The sequence below is a fragment of the Mycetomoellerius zeteki genome, unplaced genomic scaffold (assembly GCF_001594055.1).
Source record: "Mycetomoellerius zeteki isolate Tzet28-1 unplaced genomic scaffold, Tzet1.0 scaffold159, whole genome shotgun sequence".
Classification (NCBI taxonomy): domain Eukaryota; kingdom Metazoa; phylum Arthropoda; class Insecta; order Hymenoptera; family Formicidae; genus Mycetomoellerius; species Mycetomoellerius zeteki.
Genome location: NW_017256542.1, coordinates 330,304 through 348,916, shown reverse-complemented (window position 1 = coordinate 348,916; position 18,613 = coordinate 330,304). Strand labels below are relative to the sequence as shown.

At 31.9% G+C, this 18,613-nt stretch overlaps 6 protein-coding genes across 8 annotated transcripts; 4 read left to right on the top strand and 2 right to left on the bottom strand.

Moving 5' to 3' along the window:
• The first annotated feature begins 277 nt into the window (after positions 1-277).
• Positions 278-1,631, top strand: RpL37-1 (ribosomal protein L37-1). Its single transcript, XM_018445399.1, has 4 exons — positions 278-366; positions 735-870; positions 983-1,067; positions 1,501-1,631. The coding sequence occupies exons 1-4, from the start codon at positions 364-366 to the stop codon at positions 1,550-1,552; spliced, it is 276 nt and encodes a 91-aa protein (XP_018300901.1). The 5' UTR covers positions 278-363; the 3' UTR covers positions 1,553-1,631.
• A 506-nt stretch (positions 1,632-2,137) lies between these two features.
• Positions 2,138-3,939, top strand: LOC108721069 (mpv17-like protein 2). Its single transcript, XM_018445396.1, has 4 exons — positions 2,138-2,885; positions 2,960-3,396; positions 3,536-3,661; positions 3,771-3,939. The coding sequence occupies exons 1-4, from the start codon at positions 2,858-2,860 to the stop codon at positions 3,786-3,788; spliced, it is 609 nt and encodes a 202-aa protein (XP_018300898.1). The 5' UTR covers positions 2,138-2,857; the 3' UTR covers positions 3,789-3,939.
• Positions 3,940-6,462: 2,523 nt separating this feature from the next.
• LOC108721071 (transmembrane protein 185A) lies at positions 6,463-8,563 on the top strand. The gene is made up of 6 exons (XM_018445398.1): positions 6,463-6,757; positions 6,893-7,238; positions 7,317-7,616; positions 7,718-7,841; positions 8,214-8,439; positions 8,527-8,563. The coding sequence occupies exons 1-5, from the start codon at positions 6,720-6,722 to the stop codon at positions 8,423-8,425; spliced, it is 1,020 nt and encodes a 339-aa protein (XP_018300900.1). The 5' UTR covers positions 6,463-6,719; the 3' UTR covers positions 8,426-8,439; positions 8,527-8,563.
• A 1,565-nt stretch (positions 8,564-10,128) lies between these two features.
• Positions 10,129-13,545, bottom strand: LOC108721061 (F-box/LRR-repeat protein 3). Of its 2 annotated transcripts, none has more exons than XM_018445383.1 (5): positions 12,053-12,436; positions 11,493-11,719; positions 11,166-11,385; positions 10,810-11,052; positions 10,129-10,466 (listed from the first exon to the last, which is right to left on the bottom strand). In XM_018445383.1, the coding sequence occupies exons 1-5, from the start codon at positions 12,331-12,333 to the stop codon at positions 10,295-10,297; spliced, it is 1,143 nt and encodes a 380-aa protein (XP_018300885.1). In that variant the 5' UTR covers positions 12,334-12,436; the 3' UTR covers positions 10,129-10,294. The 2 variants fall into 2 exon arrangements, with proteins under 2 accessions (XP_018300885.1, XP_018300886.1); XM_018445384.1 differs by lacking the exon at positions 12,053-12,436 and adding an exon at positions 13,454-13,545 and having other exon boundaries at positions 10,130-10,466.
• Positions 13,338-15,497, bottom strand: LOC108721060 (NADH dehydrogenase [ubiquinone] complex I, assembly factor 7 homolog). Its single transcript, XM_018445382.1, has 5 exons — positions 15,117-15,497; positions 14,817-14,924; positions 14,466-14,747; positions 13,949-14,065; positions 13,338-13,873 (listed from the first exon to the last, which is right to left on the bottom strand). The coding sequence occupies exons 1-5, from the start codon at positions 15,375-15,377 to the stop codon at positions 13,364-13,366; spliced, it is 1,278 nt and encodes a 425-aa protein (XP_018300884.1). The 5' UTR covers positions 15,378-15,497; the 3' UTR covers positions 13,338-13,363.
• Positions 15,498-15,551: 54 nt separating this feature from the next.
• On the top strand, positions 15,552-18,259 carry LOC108721065 (beta-catenin-like protein 1). 2 transcript variants are annotated; one of them, XM_018445390.1, is made up of 10 exons: positions 15,552-15,639; positions 15,700-15,765; positions 15,953-16,332; positions 16,412-16,743; positions 16,837-17,060; positions 17,139-17,321; positions 17,381-17,528; positions 17,621-17,787; positions 17,878-18,061; positions 18,148-18,233. In XM_018445390.1, exons 2-10 carry the CDS (start codon positions 15,736-15,738, stop codon positions 18,231-18,233), a joined length of 1,734 nt encoding a protein of 577 aa, XP_018300892.1. In that variant the 5' UTR covers positions 15,552-15,639; positions 15,700-15,735. The 2 variants fall into 2 exon arrangements, with proteins under 2 accessions (XP_018300892.1, XP_018300893.1); XM_018445391.1 differs by lacking the exon at positions 15,552-15,639 and having other exon boundaries at positions 15,736-15,765; positions 18,148-18,259.
• The last annotated feature ends 354 nt before the right edge of the window (positions 18,260-18,613 follow it).

Genomic DNA, 18,613 nt, shown 5'->3' with positions numbered 1-18,613 from the left:
AAGTGTTAATGTATCTAAAGTGTGTAACAATCTTATATTTATATTGTTAAAATAACCATATAATTTAGATTAATATTTCTTTGCAAGAGAATTAAATCGTTTTCTATTTAAAAAAATAAATTTTTAATCTTATCGATTACTTAATTAATTTATTGAATAAATTGAAGTTAATAAAATTATTGATCTTTTTTATTGAATGAATTACCATCTGAGTAAAAATTTCGTGTAGTTCCAATCGGCATCTGCAGATATCGTTTGAAAACGACTCATTCCTTATTGGTTGAATTTTGATTGAACGAAGAAACGTTCGGAATTTCGGATTCGGAACGGTACATCGTCTTTTGGAGTGCTTTTTCATCTAAAATGGTGAGCATGAATTTATGTCATTTAAATCGATTTATTTTGCAGCGATCCTAATAGCCGGTCGATTGATCGGTGCGGAAAAAATGTTCTTAATTTTCATAGAACCGATATAATTGAATAATATCGGGCAAGAGAAAGATATTCCGCACGATAGTAACGTGATACCGGATTACAGGTTATGTTATAATAATGTTTACGTGATAACACGTTGACATCACTTATTCCCTGAAATATGTTTATCTTTTGTTTATTTATCTATAAAGATGATTTAAAATAATCCTTTTTTATATCGTGTCATCATTGATTCATTTTTTTTCTATATGTAACATGGAATCAGATGTTACAGTTTTGTTTTTTCTTCATGTTCACAGACGAAGGGTACATCCAGCTTTGGTAAGCGGCGTAATAAGACGCATACGTTGTGCAGGAGATGTGGACGTAGCTCCTATCACATCCAGAAGTCACAATGTGCACAATGTGGCTATCCTGCTAAGAAAATGCGTTCATGTAAGTTGCTGCTATGTGATGTAACATGTTTACATAGAGGATTGTCCATTGTATTTATTCAAATAACTAATGTTTAATGTTAATAGAAATGTTAATTAATTTTTGACTACAGATAACTGGTCGATCAAAGCAAAGAGGAGGAAGACCACTGGTACTGGCCGCATGCGTTATCTTAAGATCGTACGCCGTAAATTCAAGTAAGCTATAATAGCTACACTACCGGTCAAAATTATATCATTTTTTGATTTTTTGAGCATAACTTTTATCAAAGTGAAAAATTAGTAAAACATTAAAAAATCATGGTGTACATTGTCAAATCTCGTTATACTTTATGTATAAGGTACACCTGCCACCAAGTATCTACTGTATACATTTGAGCGCATTTGATTTACTTTGACAAAAGTTATGCTCAAAAAATCAAAAGATGATATAATTTTGATTGATATTGCATATTATAAATAAAAATATGATAAAAAATATGAAAAATTAAAACACTAAAAATCTATATATTTTTTAATATTTTTTTTTTCTTAATCTTTTTATTAAATAAGAGGTGTAAACATTATCTAATTTTTCTTATAATTTACATTGCATAATTTATGTATACAACCATTTTATTCATGTTTACAGGAATGGATTCAGGGAAGGTTTACCAAAACCCAAAGCTGTTGCAGCTAAGTAATACATTGACTTCCCTCTGTCTTATTGTCTAATTAAGTTGTAATTTTGACTATCCAATAAAAAATCCAATTACAAAATTAGCACTTCAATGAGAATTCCTTATAATTCAATAATTCTAATAACATCGTCATATTTATTGAATTATTTACTTCTTTAAAGTACTTATAACTATATAAATATTTATAAGTTTCATGCGTTTTTTTATTATGTTATCCAAAGATTTCTGGTTCCTCTTCCTTTCATTCTTGAATGGAATTCTATTCAGGATAAATTTAACCGTTTATTTTCTTATTAAATAGACTTTAATCCCTATATACCCTAAGAACTCATATTGGCTTTAAAAGGCTTTTTTATTATATTGAATAATGTTCGTTTCTACCAATGTAGATTAATTTTAATCTCGATTCAATTTGCTCTTGATCTTTTTTTAATTCTTAGGATTAGAAAGAGATGAAGATTTAATTGAATCGAGATTAAAATTAAACTACATTGATAAAAACGAGCATAAGTAAGATAACTTAAAATTAAGTATGCTTTTGTATATTATCTTAGCTCTTTTTTTCTCTATTAATACATCAAATAGTATTTGTAAACATGAACTTCTGATAAATCTGTATATGTATTCTTATGTGTTATATCATATCTGACAAGAAAATTTGAAGACATGCGCGATCAGAAAGATAAGGTGTGTTGTCTACGTATCGTTTGTGCAATCTTCGCGGAATTTTTAATTATCGCGTCGTCCCATATATTTAGCAAGCCTCCGATCTCACCGAACAGTACGTTTGATGCACGATGATAACTCGGATGATTGGTGTAGCTTCATTGTGCATCTAGGCATCTGCCGATACTGCGCTCGAAGACCGTTGATCTTCAGCTTGTCAATTTGAAAGTTATGCCACGAAACAATATTCAGCGAACGTTTCGTCTCCATAAACACCGCAGAATTAAGAAAATTCGCTCGATTAAATAATAAATAAATTTAAAAACACGAAGCGCATTTAAAATTCAAATAATTGATCGAAGGAAAGATAAGGTATGTCATTAGTTTGGTGGAGAACGCAGATCAATTAATCGTCTCCACAAACACCAAAGAATTAAGAAGATAATTCATTCAATTAAATAATAGTAAATTTAAAGAAAGGAAACGTACAATTCAAATAACTGATCAAAGGAAGGATAAAATATCTCATCAATTTGATCGAAAAAACGGATCAATTAACGTTTCTACTTTTTATATACATAAAATCTGTTCCAATACCAAATACGAATTTTCACAAGATTTGTATAGTACAATTCTGTACAAATGGGCGTTCTGCGTCAGCTACTGTTTGGTAAGTGCACGTCTTTTATTTCTAGAAATAATAGCCGCTCCTTTTGTCTGAAATTTATATTTTTGGCTGTGCAGGTAAATATCTGTTAGTTACCAACACTGTGAGCTGTGGCCTGATGATGGCAACGGGAGATGTGATCCAGCAGCGCAGCGAACATTGGAAGAAGCATTGTTCTAATAAATACTTTCCGAGCAGCGTTATGGCAGCGTCACCAGAAGATGAAAAGGTGACGGCGATTTCCAGCACGTACGGACATGATTACATGAGAACCAGGAATATGACGATTGTAGGATTGCTTCAAGGTCCGTTTCATCATTGGTTCTATATGGTTCTAGACAAGATTTTGCCAGGCAGGAACGCAAAGTCAGTCCTCAAAAAAACCTTTCTGGATCAATCGATTGCGAGTCCCACGTGCCTAACGATATTTTTCGTCGGTCTCGGGATTCTGGAGAGTCGCAAAATCGAGGAGATCGGCAAAGAGCTAAAGCTAAAGTTCGGCGAAACGTGGAAAGTACGGGATTACATTCGTTAATCAATATTTCAATAACTGTAAAGAGCGAGTTTATATATTAATTAAGATTCAAAAACTATCGAAAGCTTTCTTTTTAAAATATAATGTACGTAATAACTTATTGAAATTGTACCGCTAGGTCGACTGTTGCTTTTGGCCTCCTACGCAATGCATTAATTTCTTCTTTGTACCTCTGCATTATCGGGTACTCTATATAAATGCTATGACGATGGTCTATGACATTTTTTTATCATATATGAAATATGTAAGTTTTACTTGTATGTTTATCAAGTTACAATCAAACAAGTGAATATAAATTGTTATTGTTTAAATTATGAGCTATCGCAATGAATAATTATTTATTTCATCCGCAGGACGCTCACTTCGAATGACAATAAAAATCTCACGGCTAATTCTTCGCAAACTAACTAAGCTAGTCTGGGATAGTCTGAACGAAAGATATGATTGTGCAAATAATAATTAGGAAGCATACATTATATATGTCTATCTTTATTAATTGTATCGCAATGTTCAATAAAATACCGTCGAAAAGAATTTCTGAGTAAGATTACCGTATCTTCCCATTCCATGTATTATCGATTCGATCTATTTGTTTGTTTTCACGATTTTTACCAGGATGGCAAATAAATGTGAGTAATCATCCACTACAGTTCCTGGTACAATATGTGCAAGAAACTATCAATAACAATTAAAATTCGATTACTGTAGGAATGTTAAAATGCTATTTTTTTTATAATTATAATATTTCGCGGTGATTTTCTTCAAAGAAATAATAATTTAATATTTTATTATTAACTGCGACTTCTACTTGGCTAAGATTACTTAAATCGTGACTACCTTAAGATAGAAAAACATTCTAAATTCAAAACTATGTTGTGACACTAATTATTAGAGATGCTACATTTGCTTTTCTGCGATTAAAATAATATTTCTTTGCGAGATATCTCTTACCTCATAACGTGTTAGTTCACACACGAACAAATCTAGTGGAGAACTTGGAAATTTATTGGCGACATTCAAGCTTGAATTTGAATTGTAAATTATTCGTACGTGGAAAGAATAATGCGGCGTGCGATTGTGAAATAATCGAACTGGTCTGCGGACACGCGACGACACGTATCCTAAAATTAATGCGTATTCACAATGAGATCGCCTTATCGCGCGCAATAATCTCTCATTGAGTTTATTTATTTGCTCGACAGCTTTTGTTTGGCATTCGGCGACAGTGGGATTACACGATCTTCTCCAGTCGAACGTCATCACGAGCAAACACGATTAACGGATATAAACACAAACAATAAATTCAACTGCGATACAAAATAATTGACGAAAATATTTGGCGTGTGAAATTTTGTAATAAACCTCGCTATCGCTTCCTGTTATTCACGTTTTACCTGTTTTTTTCTGTTACGCTAACAAGACTGCGTCCTGGAATTAAAATACAATCTTTGCAAACTTTAATTTAGAGTCAATGTCACTCTAAAAATTGAAATCGAACTTTTAAAGATTGAAAATTGAGACGCTTCTTTCAAGACTGAGAGTCCACTCCAAAAAATTTAGAGAGAATAATTTAGAGAGAGTTTCTGTATAAAATAAAGATGTGTGTACATTGTACAATATATAGGAAGCAATCGTGAAGATCTCTACGCTTCTTTCATACGTTATCTACGCCGTATTATTTTATCTCGGACAAAAGAAGATTATACTTCTCCTATATATGCTCTCTTATGCTGTCACTTATATTATCTCACTGTTTTTCGCAATGATATATAAATTGTAGTTTTCAACTTCTATAGATTATCTGCGATATCGTCAGTGTGATTGGAAATTTTTCGCCGCGATAACAATATATAAATATCGTTCGTAATTACATCAATAATCTTCGAATCGTTGTCTTCAACGTTAATCTGCGGTTACAAAATTTTAAGATTAGTTTAACATCCTTTGTTTTATCGAGCATTGTTCAAGATTTTTCATTTGATTTTTATTATTATTACCCTGGTGAAAATTTTTTTCAGAATTTTTTATATAATTTTTCAGAATTTCTATATATTTTATAACTTTTTCATATTTTTTATACGAATTGGAACACTTCTTAAAAAATCTACATCTTTTCTCAGAATTTTTCATATATGTTACTATGAAATATCGTTAGATTTCTTAAAGTTTTTGTAAGTATAATTTCTGAAAATGTTATAAAATCTAAAGAATTAAAAAATATTTTTCAAAAATTATGGGATGAGAAATTTCAGAATATTTCAGAATTCACTTGTATGAAAAATTCTGAAAGAAGATGTAAACTTTCCGAATATTTCTGAGTATTTCTGAAAAATGTTCCAATTCGTATAAAAATTATGAGAAAAATTTTCACCAGGGTAACGATGACATATTTATCGACTTATCGAATTGTTAAATGAATGAGCTCTGATCCCGAGCAGTATAATTCATTGGCGAAACATTGGTTAAACGTTGGCATACATTGGGAATATATTGGGAATATATGGGCCAATGTTGCGCCGATGAATTGTGCTACTAGGCTTGTTTCCATCAATGTAGATTAACCATAACTCGATTCAACTTACTCTTCATCTCTTTCTAAAAACTAGAAATAGGCATGAGGGAGGATGACTTGAACTAAACTCAGATTAAATAATAGCAATTAATTCAAATGATACAATCACCTAGGGCAAGATTTCAACTACATAAGTTATTGTTCTTAATGACAAAAAATTAATTCTTCTTGTTAATAAAAATATCACTTAACAATTAAGATAATTAACTCAATCAGCGATTACAATTCAACTGGCAAAATTGCCTAAAGCAAAATGTCTAATAACTTTGTATGTAACAGTTCTTCGTTGAATCTTTTTTTTTTCATAAACAAAAAATTAATAATTAAATCTTTATTAACAGAATAAAAAAATATCGCTATTATTATCAGATTAATACTAATAAGTTAATCGGAGTTTGGTCGAAGAATCTCCCTATAGATATAAATAGCGAACTGTGAGTGTGACTGAGAGAGTGCGAATGTGTGAGGCCGGAAGGAAGGAGAGAGTGGTGGGGGAACTTGGAACAGCCGATGATTATTAGCTGACTTCAGTATGCTCGATATTTTGGTTATATCGAGTAGTGATTTATTTTTTTCGTGAATGCAGATGCACGAGGCATCGTTTGCGTTTTCCCGTGACGGTACCCGTGGCAAATGAGGTCGGCACACTCCACGTAGCATGCATCTCCACTCGACAAGACACCTGAAGGCTCTCTTCGTCTAATTGGCCTACATAACCGCTCCGACAATTATGAATTTGCAAACGCTTTTTCAAGACTTCAACCCGAGGTAATTTCTATGTCATTCAATGCAACACTCGGTGACTCATTACGGGCACCTTTGTGACGACATATTAATTATTCATATAAGTATGAATATAAATATTTATACAGCTATATTATGTGCATTAATTTTAAATTTCAGTAAATTTCTGGTACACACGTGTTTGATGATATTCACATCTCTATTCGCTCTTCGATTGGATGGTTTCATTGAATGGAGTTATTGGTCGATATTCAGTCCGATATGGTTCTGGAAAAGCATGGTGATCCTGGGAGCGATAGTTGGAAGCTACGTCTGGTGGAGGCATCCTCATGCGAGATTAGAAGGAGATGCCTATGTACATTATAAAGCAATGCTGATTACCTTGGCGTTGCATCTGATCTTGTTGATGTTCGAGTTGTTAGTATGCGACAAATTAGAATCTGAGAGGCACTTATGGATATTGGTATTCATACCTTTGATTTTTATCTCGATAGTATCAATTGCGGTAAGTAAATATATCTTCAAACTGCTACTGTGGTGATTATATCGATGAGTTCTTTCATTTTCTGATTTTGTAATTTAGGTTTGTATCTGGGCTGTAAAACATGATCGGTCGTTTGAACTGGAACTGTTTTGTGCAGTGAATGTATTGCAATTTATCTTTTTGGCTTTGAGATTAGATGGCTTTATAACATGGAGCTGGGAAGTTGTGTTCGTGCCACTATGGGCACTTCTTTGCTTATCCTTGGTAGCTGTTTTATATGCGATAGTATTCGCCGCTGTTTTATTGAGAACGCCACAGATCAATGCCCGACAGAGGCGGACTTCCTTGCATTCAGCAGTGGCGTATACATTTCTCGTTGTTCCCATTTTAGTATTTCAGGTATAATCAGTATATCTTTTTATGCATGTCTTGTTAAGTAAATTTTAATTGTTTTAATTTTCTTTTCACAGCGTTATTTGATAAAAATTATTCTGTTTTAGGTACTGCTAGCGAATAAATTAGACGGAGATATTTCAATAAATTATATAACAGTGGCGATGCCACTTCTCCTATCGCACATGACTCTTATTTTTATGTCTTTTGGTGCAAAAGGTGGAAATAGATGTAAGACATAATCTTGTGTGTAGACTGTTATTTAATATTAGAACAAATCTGTCTAAAACTTAACTCGCGCACTAAAATGCTTCCACGTCTCATTGAGCGAGACAAATGGGAAACAAAAAAAGGATAGATTAATTAGAGCAGCTAATTTGCTAGGCAGAACTCTAGCGTTTATTCTTTTTGTTTTCTATCTGTCTTGTTCAACGAGAAATTAGTAAGGTGGAAGCATTTAGCTCATGAGCTAAGTTTGGAATAGGCTTGCTTTAGGATAATGATGTATTATTATTTTGTTTCTTTTGATGTAATACATGTACAAGATTATTTCATTATTAATTTTATTTATTAGCATGTAAGAACGATTGAATTTTTGTTTAGGGTGGTTTGGTATCAGAAAAGACTTTTGTCACTTCCTGCTAGGTTTATGTCCATTGCTTCAAGAATATGGTAATATTTCTTATCAACCAAGAGACGAACGAGATCAACCACCATCTGAGCCAATGATTACGGAAAAGAGCGAGAAACTTATTAAGAAAATCGACCTAATGAAACCTGTTGTGCCTATAATCTCTATAGACATGCCTGACTGATTGGCTCAAAACAGGTATTGTTGCAAAGATATATTTGAGAAATGTATTACAGCAATGTGTAATTAACGATGTTTAAAATTCCTCGTTTTGTTATCTTTCAGGATTAGCTCGGATATTTTTAAATTGTTATTTTTAATGCAACTGACTTAACAGAGGCCAAAAATATATTATAAAATAGTCAGGTATACTTTTTATTAAAATATTAAATACTAAATATACATAATTGAATATTATTATATTTACTTGTATTATTCCCTTCATTACTTTCATTTATTCTAGGCCTTATTAAGCAGAGATCGAATTACACAGATATATACAGGGTGAGTCACTTAAGACCGGCCACCCGAATAACACCCACAGTTTAAATAGGAAATAGGAAAAACTGTTTCAGATGAAAGTGGAACGGTTTCAAGGGAAACGTATTTTGGTCATGTTATTTTTCTTCTAGATGGAGGCATCAAAAAGATATGAAGGTCACCTCCTTTTTTTTAATGGAATTATATAATTTTTTTTTACGTAATATGATTCCTTTAATTATTCTGCATATAAAAGTATTAAGATAGAGATATAAAAAAAACAGTAGTTTACGAGATATTTTATACTTTATCGTGACACATATTGACATAAAATGTTAAACAATTCGTAAATTATTAATTTTTTTATAATCATACCTTGATATTTTTATGAACAGAATAATGAGATGAATCAATTGGTGGAAAGAAAACACATAATTGCTTATTTAAAAAATTATCCATTTCGCGCGCATACATATTTTTTTTAAAGCAACTGTGTTTTCCTTCCATCAATTGATTCATCTCATTATTCTGTTCATAAAAGTATTAAGATACGATTATTAAAAAATCAATAGTTTACAAGTCATTTAATATTTTATGTCAATATATGCCAGAATAAAAGTATAAAATATCTCGTAAACTATTGGTTTTTTGATATCTCTACTTTAATACTTTTATATGCAGAATAATTAGAGGAATCATGTGTAAAAAAAATTATACAATTCCATTTAAAAAAATGGAGATGACCTTCAAATCTTTTTGGCACCTCCATCTAGAAGAAAGACAATATGACCAAAACACATCTCCCTTGGAACTATTCCACTCTCATTTGAAACATTTTTTCCTATCTCCAAAACTGTGGACGTTATTCGGGTGGCCGGTCTTAAGTGACTAACTCTGTATATATATGTCGGCTGGGATACAAGACTGAGCACCTCGCATCTCTAATAGAATAGCATTGCCAGAAAGCGTCAAAAAATGAAAAAATGAGCGGTTGGACAAATTATAAATTAGAAAAGTGATGTTTCTGTTAATGTTGGACATTGTAATGTTAAATGCCCGATCATTTATTATATTATAATGTAGAAATAATGTATATACAGACTGTTACTCATTATCATAATATTACATCTGATGGATATTGAATATTATACGGGTCTATTATACGCGACGATGGTAGACAAGTACTAGTAACGTTACATTATTTTATATATATATTACATTTAAAAAATACTATTATAATCTAATAAAGTTTCTATTTTTTGGTATCAACAGCAACGATCAATTAATTTCTGCGATACTGCTAATTTAATATATAAAACAATATTGCACGTGGAATATCGAGACTACTTCAGATTTTTAGTAATACTATTCAACAGCTTTTTTTACTGCAAATATTATAAGCATTATAAACATAAAAGTGAATATGTTGAATTTTTTGTTCGACATTGCAAAATCTTTGTAAGTTATGTAATTTATGAAAAAATAGAAAAGTACGTCGTGAATATTTTATTTCGTTATGTATCCTGTTACGGCTGTAAATTTTGTTGAAACCTCTTTTTCACTTCCCAGGAGATTACCACAATGGTACATATTCTGGTACCCACGTCCGACCAAGGAGCGAGGATAAGTTCGTCGACACTTTAGCGATATCGAAGTCCGCATCTTCTATCAGTGATGTTTCCGAAACGTACAATACCTGCAGACGATGTGCGCACAACGCAACGAATTTCGCTAATCCGGAACAACTATAAAATGAAAAAAAAATTATTTCTTATTAATATTTTATTGGAAAAAGACATGATGCGTATTTTCTGATATATATCATTGCTGCAATATTGAAATATCCATTAATTCATTATTAATAATAATTCATTATTAATGAGAATTTGAGATATTTTGACAAATTATACAAATTGATAATATAAAATTAAACATTAGTGATAAACAAAGTGAAGACAACAGTTTGATTAATTTTCAAATTATGTATTTATGGAAGAAATCAAATTTAAATTTACAATATCTTCGAATTAATAAAGATGTTTCAATATTGAATTAGAGTAGTGATATAGCATATTCATGAGTACAAACGTGATTTCACAATCGCCCAAACTGACAGCACTAAGGTGCGAGCAACTCTTGGCCATGGAAATCAGGAATCGATCGATCGGACCGGATTCATACGTGGCGATAACTAATTCTATCAATCGTGGACATTGCTTGCTTATGCGTGACATCGACTCGGATGTTGCGTCATCGAGATACAAGTGCGTTACGGGGATGTGCGATGTGAAAAGTAATTTTTTATTATCGTCATCGGTCATGTAAGATAGTCTAACGAAAAATTTAAAATACAGCTGCAGAGCTTATTTTGACTTTTATTCGCATCGCGCGGATATTATAATAATAATTCTTAATCAAGATGTATATAATTTGTTCTTACTTACAGCGCAAGATTTATGTCGGGAAAATGATTCGAAAAAGTGGACCACGTTTTGTCGCTAACAAGTGAAAGAGGCTTCGCTTCTGGGTATGCTTCTACTCGCAGAGTTTCCAAGTGGATTTGCTTTACCGAACATAATGCTAAGAGCAGCTCATCGCTCAGCAAGGCATACGATAAAGATAATTCACGAAGCCATCGACAATAGTTGTTCAAAGCGAGGATGCCTAAAACATCGACGAATTTTTTTTAACGCATGTATGTGCAATTTATGAAACCGCAAACTTAACTTTTATTCGTTGCCAACGATGACAGCATACAGTCTTCGAATTACCTTCGGGCAATAGCTGCGGAAATCCTTTAACTCGCACGAGATGCAATGTTTTGGGATCGTTTTCGTCACCGCAACAATAATCTTTCCTGCATTTGCCATTCTTAGCCTTAGAGATCGTTACTGCAGATTTAAAACGCTCATCGTTGATCCCGAGCTTCTCCGTGCTTGTTACCGCAAACATTTGCGATAATAAATCGAGACGTTTAATTTTACACCACTCTTTCAAACTGAATCAATGAAAATTTCGTTGATTAAAACAACAATATAGAATTTCACTAGGAATTAATGAATGTTTTATTCAATCTTTTCATCTTATTTTGTAGAATTGATTAATTTGATTTCTGAGACGCTTATACATTGTACTTTTTTACTCTTTAATTTTAAACTTTCTTTGCAGTCACTATTCCTGGAATTTAATTGAAACAATCTATCATTAACTGATTCTTTCCAATGAAATCTCATTGAATGCGGCGTTAAACTTATAACTGCTGCTGTATATTTTTAACTGCTTTCCAACGGTAATACACTAATTCCATTTAAGAGAATGAGTTTAATCTTACTCGCGGTTCGAACGTTCGTGATGAAAGAAACTCTGGAGTCCGCCGTAAAAATATTCGCACGATGAGTGTTCTCGATAATAAACAGAAGATACGTTCTTTCGTTCTGCCGCGAACCATGGTCCTCCGTGAAACGGTCTATCTCGACTCACCGAGATGAGTGTTAGGAACGAGCGAAAGGAGTTTGCGGAAGTGGGGACTAGGGCATGCACGCGAGGTACGTTAAGTAAAAGTAAAATCGCGAAGAAAAGGGTCAAGGACTTCCCGAGATTGCTGGCTCGCATATATTCTTCGCGCACTGTTCACGTGTATTACGCAAAAATGTAATAGCTTATACACGAAGTCTCCACAGGAAAAGCATGATAAACGCGTGATCCAAGATGCGAACTTGTGTGATTAATCAACCAATGGAGTTCAAAAAAAAAACATGATTATATATACTTCGATCAAGAAAATATTGAAGTCAAGATTATAACAAAATTTTCATTACATATTTTTTATCTGTAGAATTTAATGCTAATTGCATCAGATATTTGCAATACAATCTTACATAAAAGAGAAATTAATCGCTTGCAAAATATATCAAAAGATTAAAGTTTTAGTTTTCAATAAGTTTAAACTAGTAGCAATTTTTAGCAGTTTAAATTTTATTTAAATCCGAGAGAAGAATGTTGAGTCAATAAAGTTTCTTAAACAGCAATGACACTTCTTTAAATATCATCATTATCGAACCGATAACCGTTTACTTATTTATTTAGTTCTTAACGTCTTGCACGTGACGTTCCTTTCACTAACCGTTCACGTGCTACCAAGCTCACGTGTATGGATCGTTTGCGCCCCTTCACGTCTTTCTGACATTCGTAGAGGCCGGACTATCCCAGTATCAATATATAATTGACTTGCAGCATATGTTACAATCACCATCAAAAATACGATTGTTGCATGCATAATAAAAATACTCAATTGTTAATACCAAGTAATGGAAATTAGAAAGACAAGATTCTAAAGAGTGAAGATTAAAAATAAAAGAATAACGAATTAAAATTTGTGGAAAAAATAATTCTTTATCACGTATAACTTTTTATAATAAAAACATTTATAATTCTGTTTGGAAAAGTTAGATTTATTTAATAATTAAAAGTAAATTTAAACAACTTTCGTTTCTACATATAAACTTATTTTTATTTTCTATACAGTATTAATTACCTATATGCTTACTATATATATATATATGTTATTATAGTTAATAAAAAATATAGTTAGTAGTAATATGCATACAATTCCCTTTTTTCTTTCCTACTTGAAAATTAAAGTTCAAGATTTGGTTTTATTATCATCTTCGAATCCTGCTACAGGCCATTTATTCAAATGGTCTTTTAAAACAAAAGGAAAGAGGGACAGTACTTTAAAACAATTTCCCATTTTATCTTCATCGGTTATCATACGATATCCTGATTCAATATATTCCTTTTGATTACTAGAAGCATTCTGTAAAATCATTTTTAACCGTAAATCGATGCCAAGACTTTTCAGGAATTTTCTTTGCGTCACTGGACCAAACGTGATTAATCTGTCGTCTTTCTGTGCAATCTCTTTTAATAATAAAAAATCAACATCCGCAGTCAGATCTGCGGTTCCAGGATTTAACAAGGGATCGTGTAATTTATGCTCGCAGAATGCGCGAAATGTATCGGTCTTTTCCCTCTCGTGACCATAATCAATCACTAGTGCAAATCCTCCATGCTCCCACAAAAATTGGGACATGTAATCTATTATCACAGAACACTGTGGACTTATTTCCACATGATCTCTTTTCTCGTGCGGCTAAAAGATATCGTTTTTATCATTCTATTATCTAAAATTTAAATGCTACAGAAAACGACACAAATAAATGCTCACAGATAAGTATACTTTACAAGCAGCCGTTGGCATTTGCGAAAGTACATATCGAAATCTTTCTTCCTTTGAGTCTTGCACTATATCTATTAAGATTTCCCTCCAACCTTTGTCAGTTTTCTAAAATGAAGCGATATGACTTTTGTAAAAATTATCCTTTATATGTTATGGACTTTCTACAATAAATTATTATTTAAGTTTTAAGTCTTAAATCATAAGATATTAACCAATTACAGTCGAATGTGAGAAGAAAAATCGATTATGATTGGTTAATTTCATATAGCTTAAAACTTAAAGCTTAGATAATGACTCATTGTAGAAAGTCTATTTAATATTCTACAATGAGCTATTAGTAATAAATTAAAAGTCAGAAGCTAGAAATTGACTAATCAGTAGAATATGAGAAGAGTAATTGACTATGATTAGTTAATTTCTAACTTCTGATTTCTGATTTATTACTAATGGCTTATTGCAGAATGTGTGTAAATACATTAGTATTAACATTTCAATATTTCCATACCTGGAATTTATGTATTGGCAGAGCATCAAAGAACTCTTGTGCAATAAACACACTGAACTTTCTAGGAATATCATTGATAGAATAATACCAATATATTTTTACTTCTTCTCTCGTAACACCCTCTCTATAATGCGTAATAGAATTCTTTTGGTCTTCATTCACTCTTGGCTCAATACTTTTGCTTTTTGTACACAATTTCTCTGCTTGAATTGCAGACAAAACAGGACTGATTTCTACTAAATGAATCGATATCTTATTTGAAAGATTCAGTTTCTTGAATACCTAAAATAAGAGACAACTTTTAATTTTTACAGTTGTATGTAGACTTGTAATATAATATTGAAAATATACCCGTAGGATATCATTGATCAAGGTACCTCTTCCTGGACCTAATTCCACAAGTTGGATAGAATCTCTGCTAATCTTTCTCCACTCATTGATTATCCAAATTGCCATAATCTATCAATGATGATTAATGTACAAGCTACTTTTAAGAAATAATTTCTTGGTAATTTTAAAACATAAATAGGAAAAAAAAAGAGATAGAATTATTTCAATAAGGGTATTGTTGCAACGTTAACTTCGTAATTTTTTGAGATCATCGACATAATAAATAAATACAGATCGTTTTCAGTTCGAAGAGTTACATACTTCTCCAAAAAGTTGACTGATTTCTGGAGAAGTTGTGAAATCGCCTCTTTGCCCGAAAACATCTCTAGTTGTATAATAACCTGCAGTGGGATGAATCAAGATCTCCTTCATGTACTCTGCGAGCGTTATAGGCCCACATGCTAACATTTTTGCATACAATTGACGATATAGATCCGTTTTCTTTTCTAAACTACTCGACGAGCGTAATGTCATTTGCGATAAACGAGAGAAAGTTCGCGTTAATCGAGACAATGCAATCATGTTAAATACAGCGGTAAATACCTTGCGCTGTATGTATATAAATCATTTGTATAACTACAATTCATGTAATTGCAATAATAGATTTTTATATTAAAAATTTTTTCATATAAATTTATCACGATTTTCTTAAACAGTATAGGTTAGGTTTATCGATTAGGTCAGGTTAGGATAAGTTATGCCTTTTTCCACGAAACAAGAAATAACTGCAGAGAGTGAAATTGCAAGAGAATTGACAATTGAGAGAACTCCATTACTGTTGAATGAGTGTGAATATCAAAGTGATACAAAAATTACTCAATTTAAATTTCTTATATTTTTCGAGCGTAATTTTTAAACTAGGTGATCTATTTTTTGACAAATGGATATCGGAGAACTGTTGTCTTATAAGGTATGTAATCGAATTAGCGATTTATATAATTTCTATTTATTTCTACAATATATGTATTATTTAATTTAACCTCTCGCTTATATATCATAATTTTCGGCTTATAAAAATTTTCTTTGTTAATTTTGCGACTTACTTTTTCGTTTGCTACAAATAATGTATGGTAATTAAATGATGGTAATATGTATAGCCTCCAAACACACCAAAACGACCGACAGCAGGGGAGGAGGACGACGAGGATGAATGGGAGAATGCAAAAAGGCCAAAGAGAGTGATAAAAACACCGTATCATGCACGTCAACGACAACCCAAGGAACTCGATGTAGTACCGTCTAGGAACGATGAACCTGCTACGCCTATCAGAGCTGCTTTACCTTCGTCGACTAACGATGTAGTTGAACCACAATTAACGGAGAAAGAGAAGCAAGATATATTAAAATATGTAGAAACTGAAGCTCCCGAAGTCGAAGCTTTGGACGAAGCAACGCTTAAACGTATGATTCTTTTGTTTGAGAAGAGAGCTCTAAGAAATCAGGAAATGAGAGTTAAATTTCCTGATCAACCAGAAAAGTACGCAAACACATAGAGTTACATAAATATTTGTCAGGAGGAGATCTCAAGCATAATTCTATTCTTTAAACTTTTACAGATTTATGGAATCTGAGGTAGAACTGCATGAAACTCTACAAGAGCTTCATATCATAGCGACAAATCCAGATCTATATCAGTTAATGGTAGAACTAGGCGCTGTGCCTTCTTTATTAGAATTGTTGTCTCATGAAAATACTGACATAGCAGTTGGCGTAGTAGATCTTCTACAGGAATTGACCGATGTAGACATATTACACGAAAGTCAAGAAGGTGCAGATACACTAATAGATGCTTTGTTGGAGCAACAAGTTTGTGCTCTTCTAGTACAAAATCTGGAGAGACTCGATGAAACAGTAAAAGAAGAGAGCGACGGTGTCTATAACACACTTGGTAATTATTTAATAAATACACATTGTTTATTTTTTATTTCTGTAGAACTATTTCTATTGAATTAATTCAATAACGGTTTTTTTTTATTTCCAGCCATTTTTGAAAATCTGCTGGAGTTTAGACCAGACCTGTGTGCAGATGCAGGAAAACAAGGTCTAATGCAATGGTTATTGCGCCGAATTAAAACGAAAACACCTTTCGACGCAAACAAACTTTATGCCAGTGAACTTCTATCTATACTTTTGCAATACACGCCTGAGAATAGCCTTCTTTTAGGTGATTTGGATGGAATTGACGTTTTGTTACAACAATTAGCTGTATGTATTTATATGTTTTTAAATCAGTGTATTGCACATGTTATCAAGTTGAATTATCTTAAAACTGATTGTTTACAGTATTATAAGAGGCATGATCCACAGACTGCAGAGGAACAAGAGATGATGGAAAATTTATTTAATGTTTTGTGTTCAAGCCTAATGGCTACTGTAAATCGTGATAGATTTCTGCGTGGTGAAGGTCTTCAACTTATGAACTTAATGTTGCGAGAAAAGAAGATGTCACGAAATGGATCCCTCAAAGTGGGTTTGCAACATGTTTTGTTGGAGTTATATAAATTATTATAATTGAAATGTTGCAGGTTTTAGATCACGCTATGAACGGCCCGGATGGAAAAGAAAACTGTAGCAAATTTGTAGACATTCTTGGATTGCGAACTATATTTCCTCTATTTATGAAAACTCCAACAAAAAATAGAAAAAAAATGCTTACTGCAGAAGAACACGAAGGTATTGAAAGATGTATAGTCTCGATATATTAATATTACTAAATTAATCAATTTAATTATTTATAGTAAAATAATAAAAAAGTAATTTTTCAGAACATGTTATTTCAATCATAGCAAGCATGTTAAAGAATTGTAAAGGGCAACAGCGTCAAAGATTACTTAGTAAGTTTACGGAGAATGATTATGAGAAAGTTGATAGATTAATGGAATTACATTTTAAATATCTTGAAAAAGTAGAAGAAGTGGAAAAGAATGGAAAGGTACATGCACAATCAAAAACATTTAATAAAGATATCTAAAAGCGAAAAGTTTAAAAACTTATGTTCTTGATTTTTTATTTCTATCACAAGGAGGATGAAGACGAAGAAGAGTCTTACTTGAGGAGATTAGATGGCGGGTTATTTATATTACAATTAGTAGATTATGTACTTTTGGAAGCTTGCACTGGTTGTCCGCCTGCAGTCAAACAACGAGTGACAAGAATCTTGGCGCAGAGAAGAGCATCCCTTAAAACAATTCGACACATCATGAGAGGTAAATAACATGTATTTAACGGCATATTTAATAACAAATCTATATCAATAATGTATTCATTCACATATTTTTTATTTTAAAATCAGAGTATGCCGGTAATTTAGGAGATGATGACACAGAATGGAAAGAAGCAGAGCAACAACATATCTTGCAATTAATTGATAAATTTTGATATGTATTTTCTATATTAAAATATATTGTTATATATATAATAATGTAATAAGACTTAATAACTTTATATTATGTAATGTACAATACAATAATCGTAATAAATATATGTACAACACCATTATATAAAATATTAAAGTATATAAAAAATATGCTATTGATTAAGGGTTATTTAAGAAGAATTTTATTTATGGAATAGAAAGCTATTTTATAAAAAAACTTGCGATTAATCTTAATCCATTCATATATTTTTGTTATCTATAAAAATATCTTATAAAAGGCTTAGGGTCGCCCAAGGTGTAATCTCCATGTATACAAAAATATAGTTTGTTTTAGAGTTAAAAAAATTAAACAACATTTATGTCATTTGCTAAGTATAATATT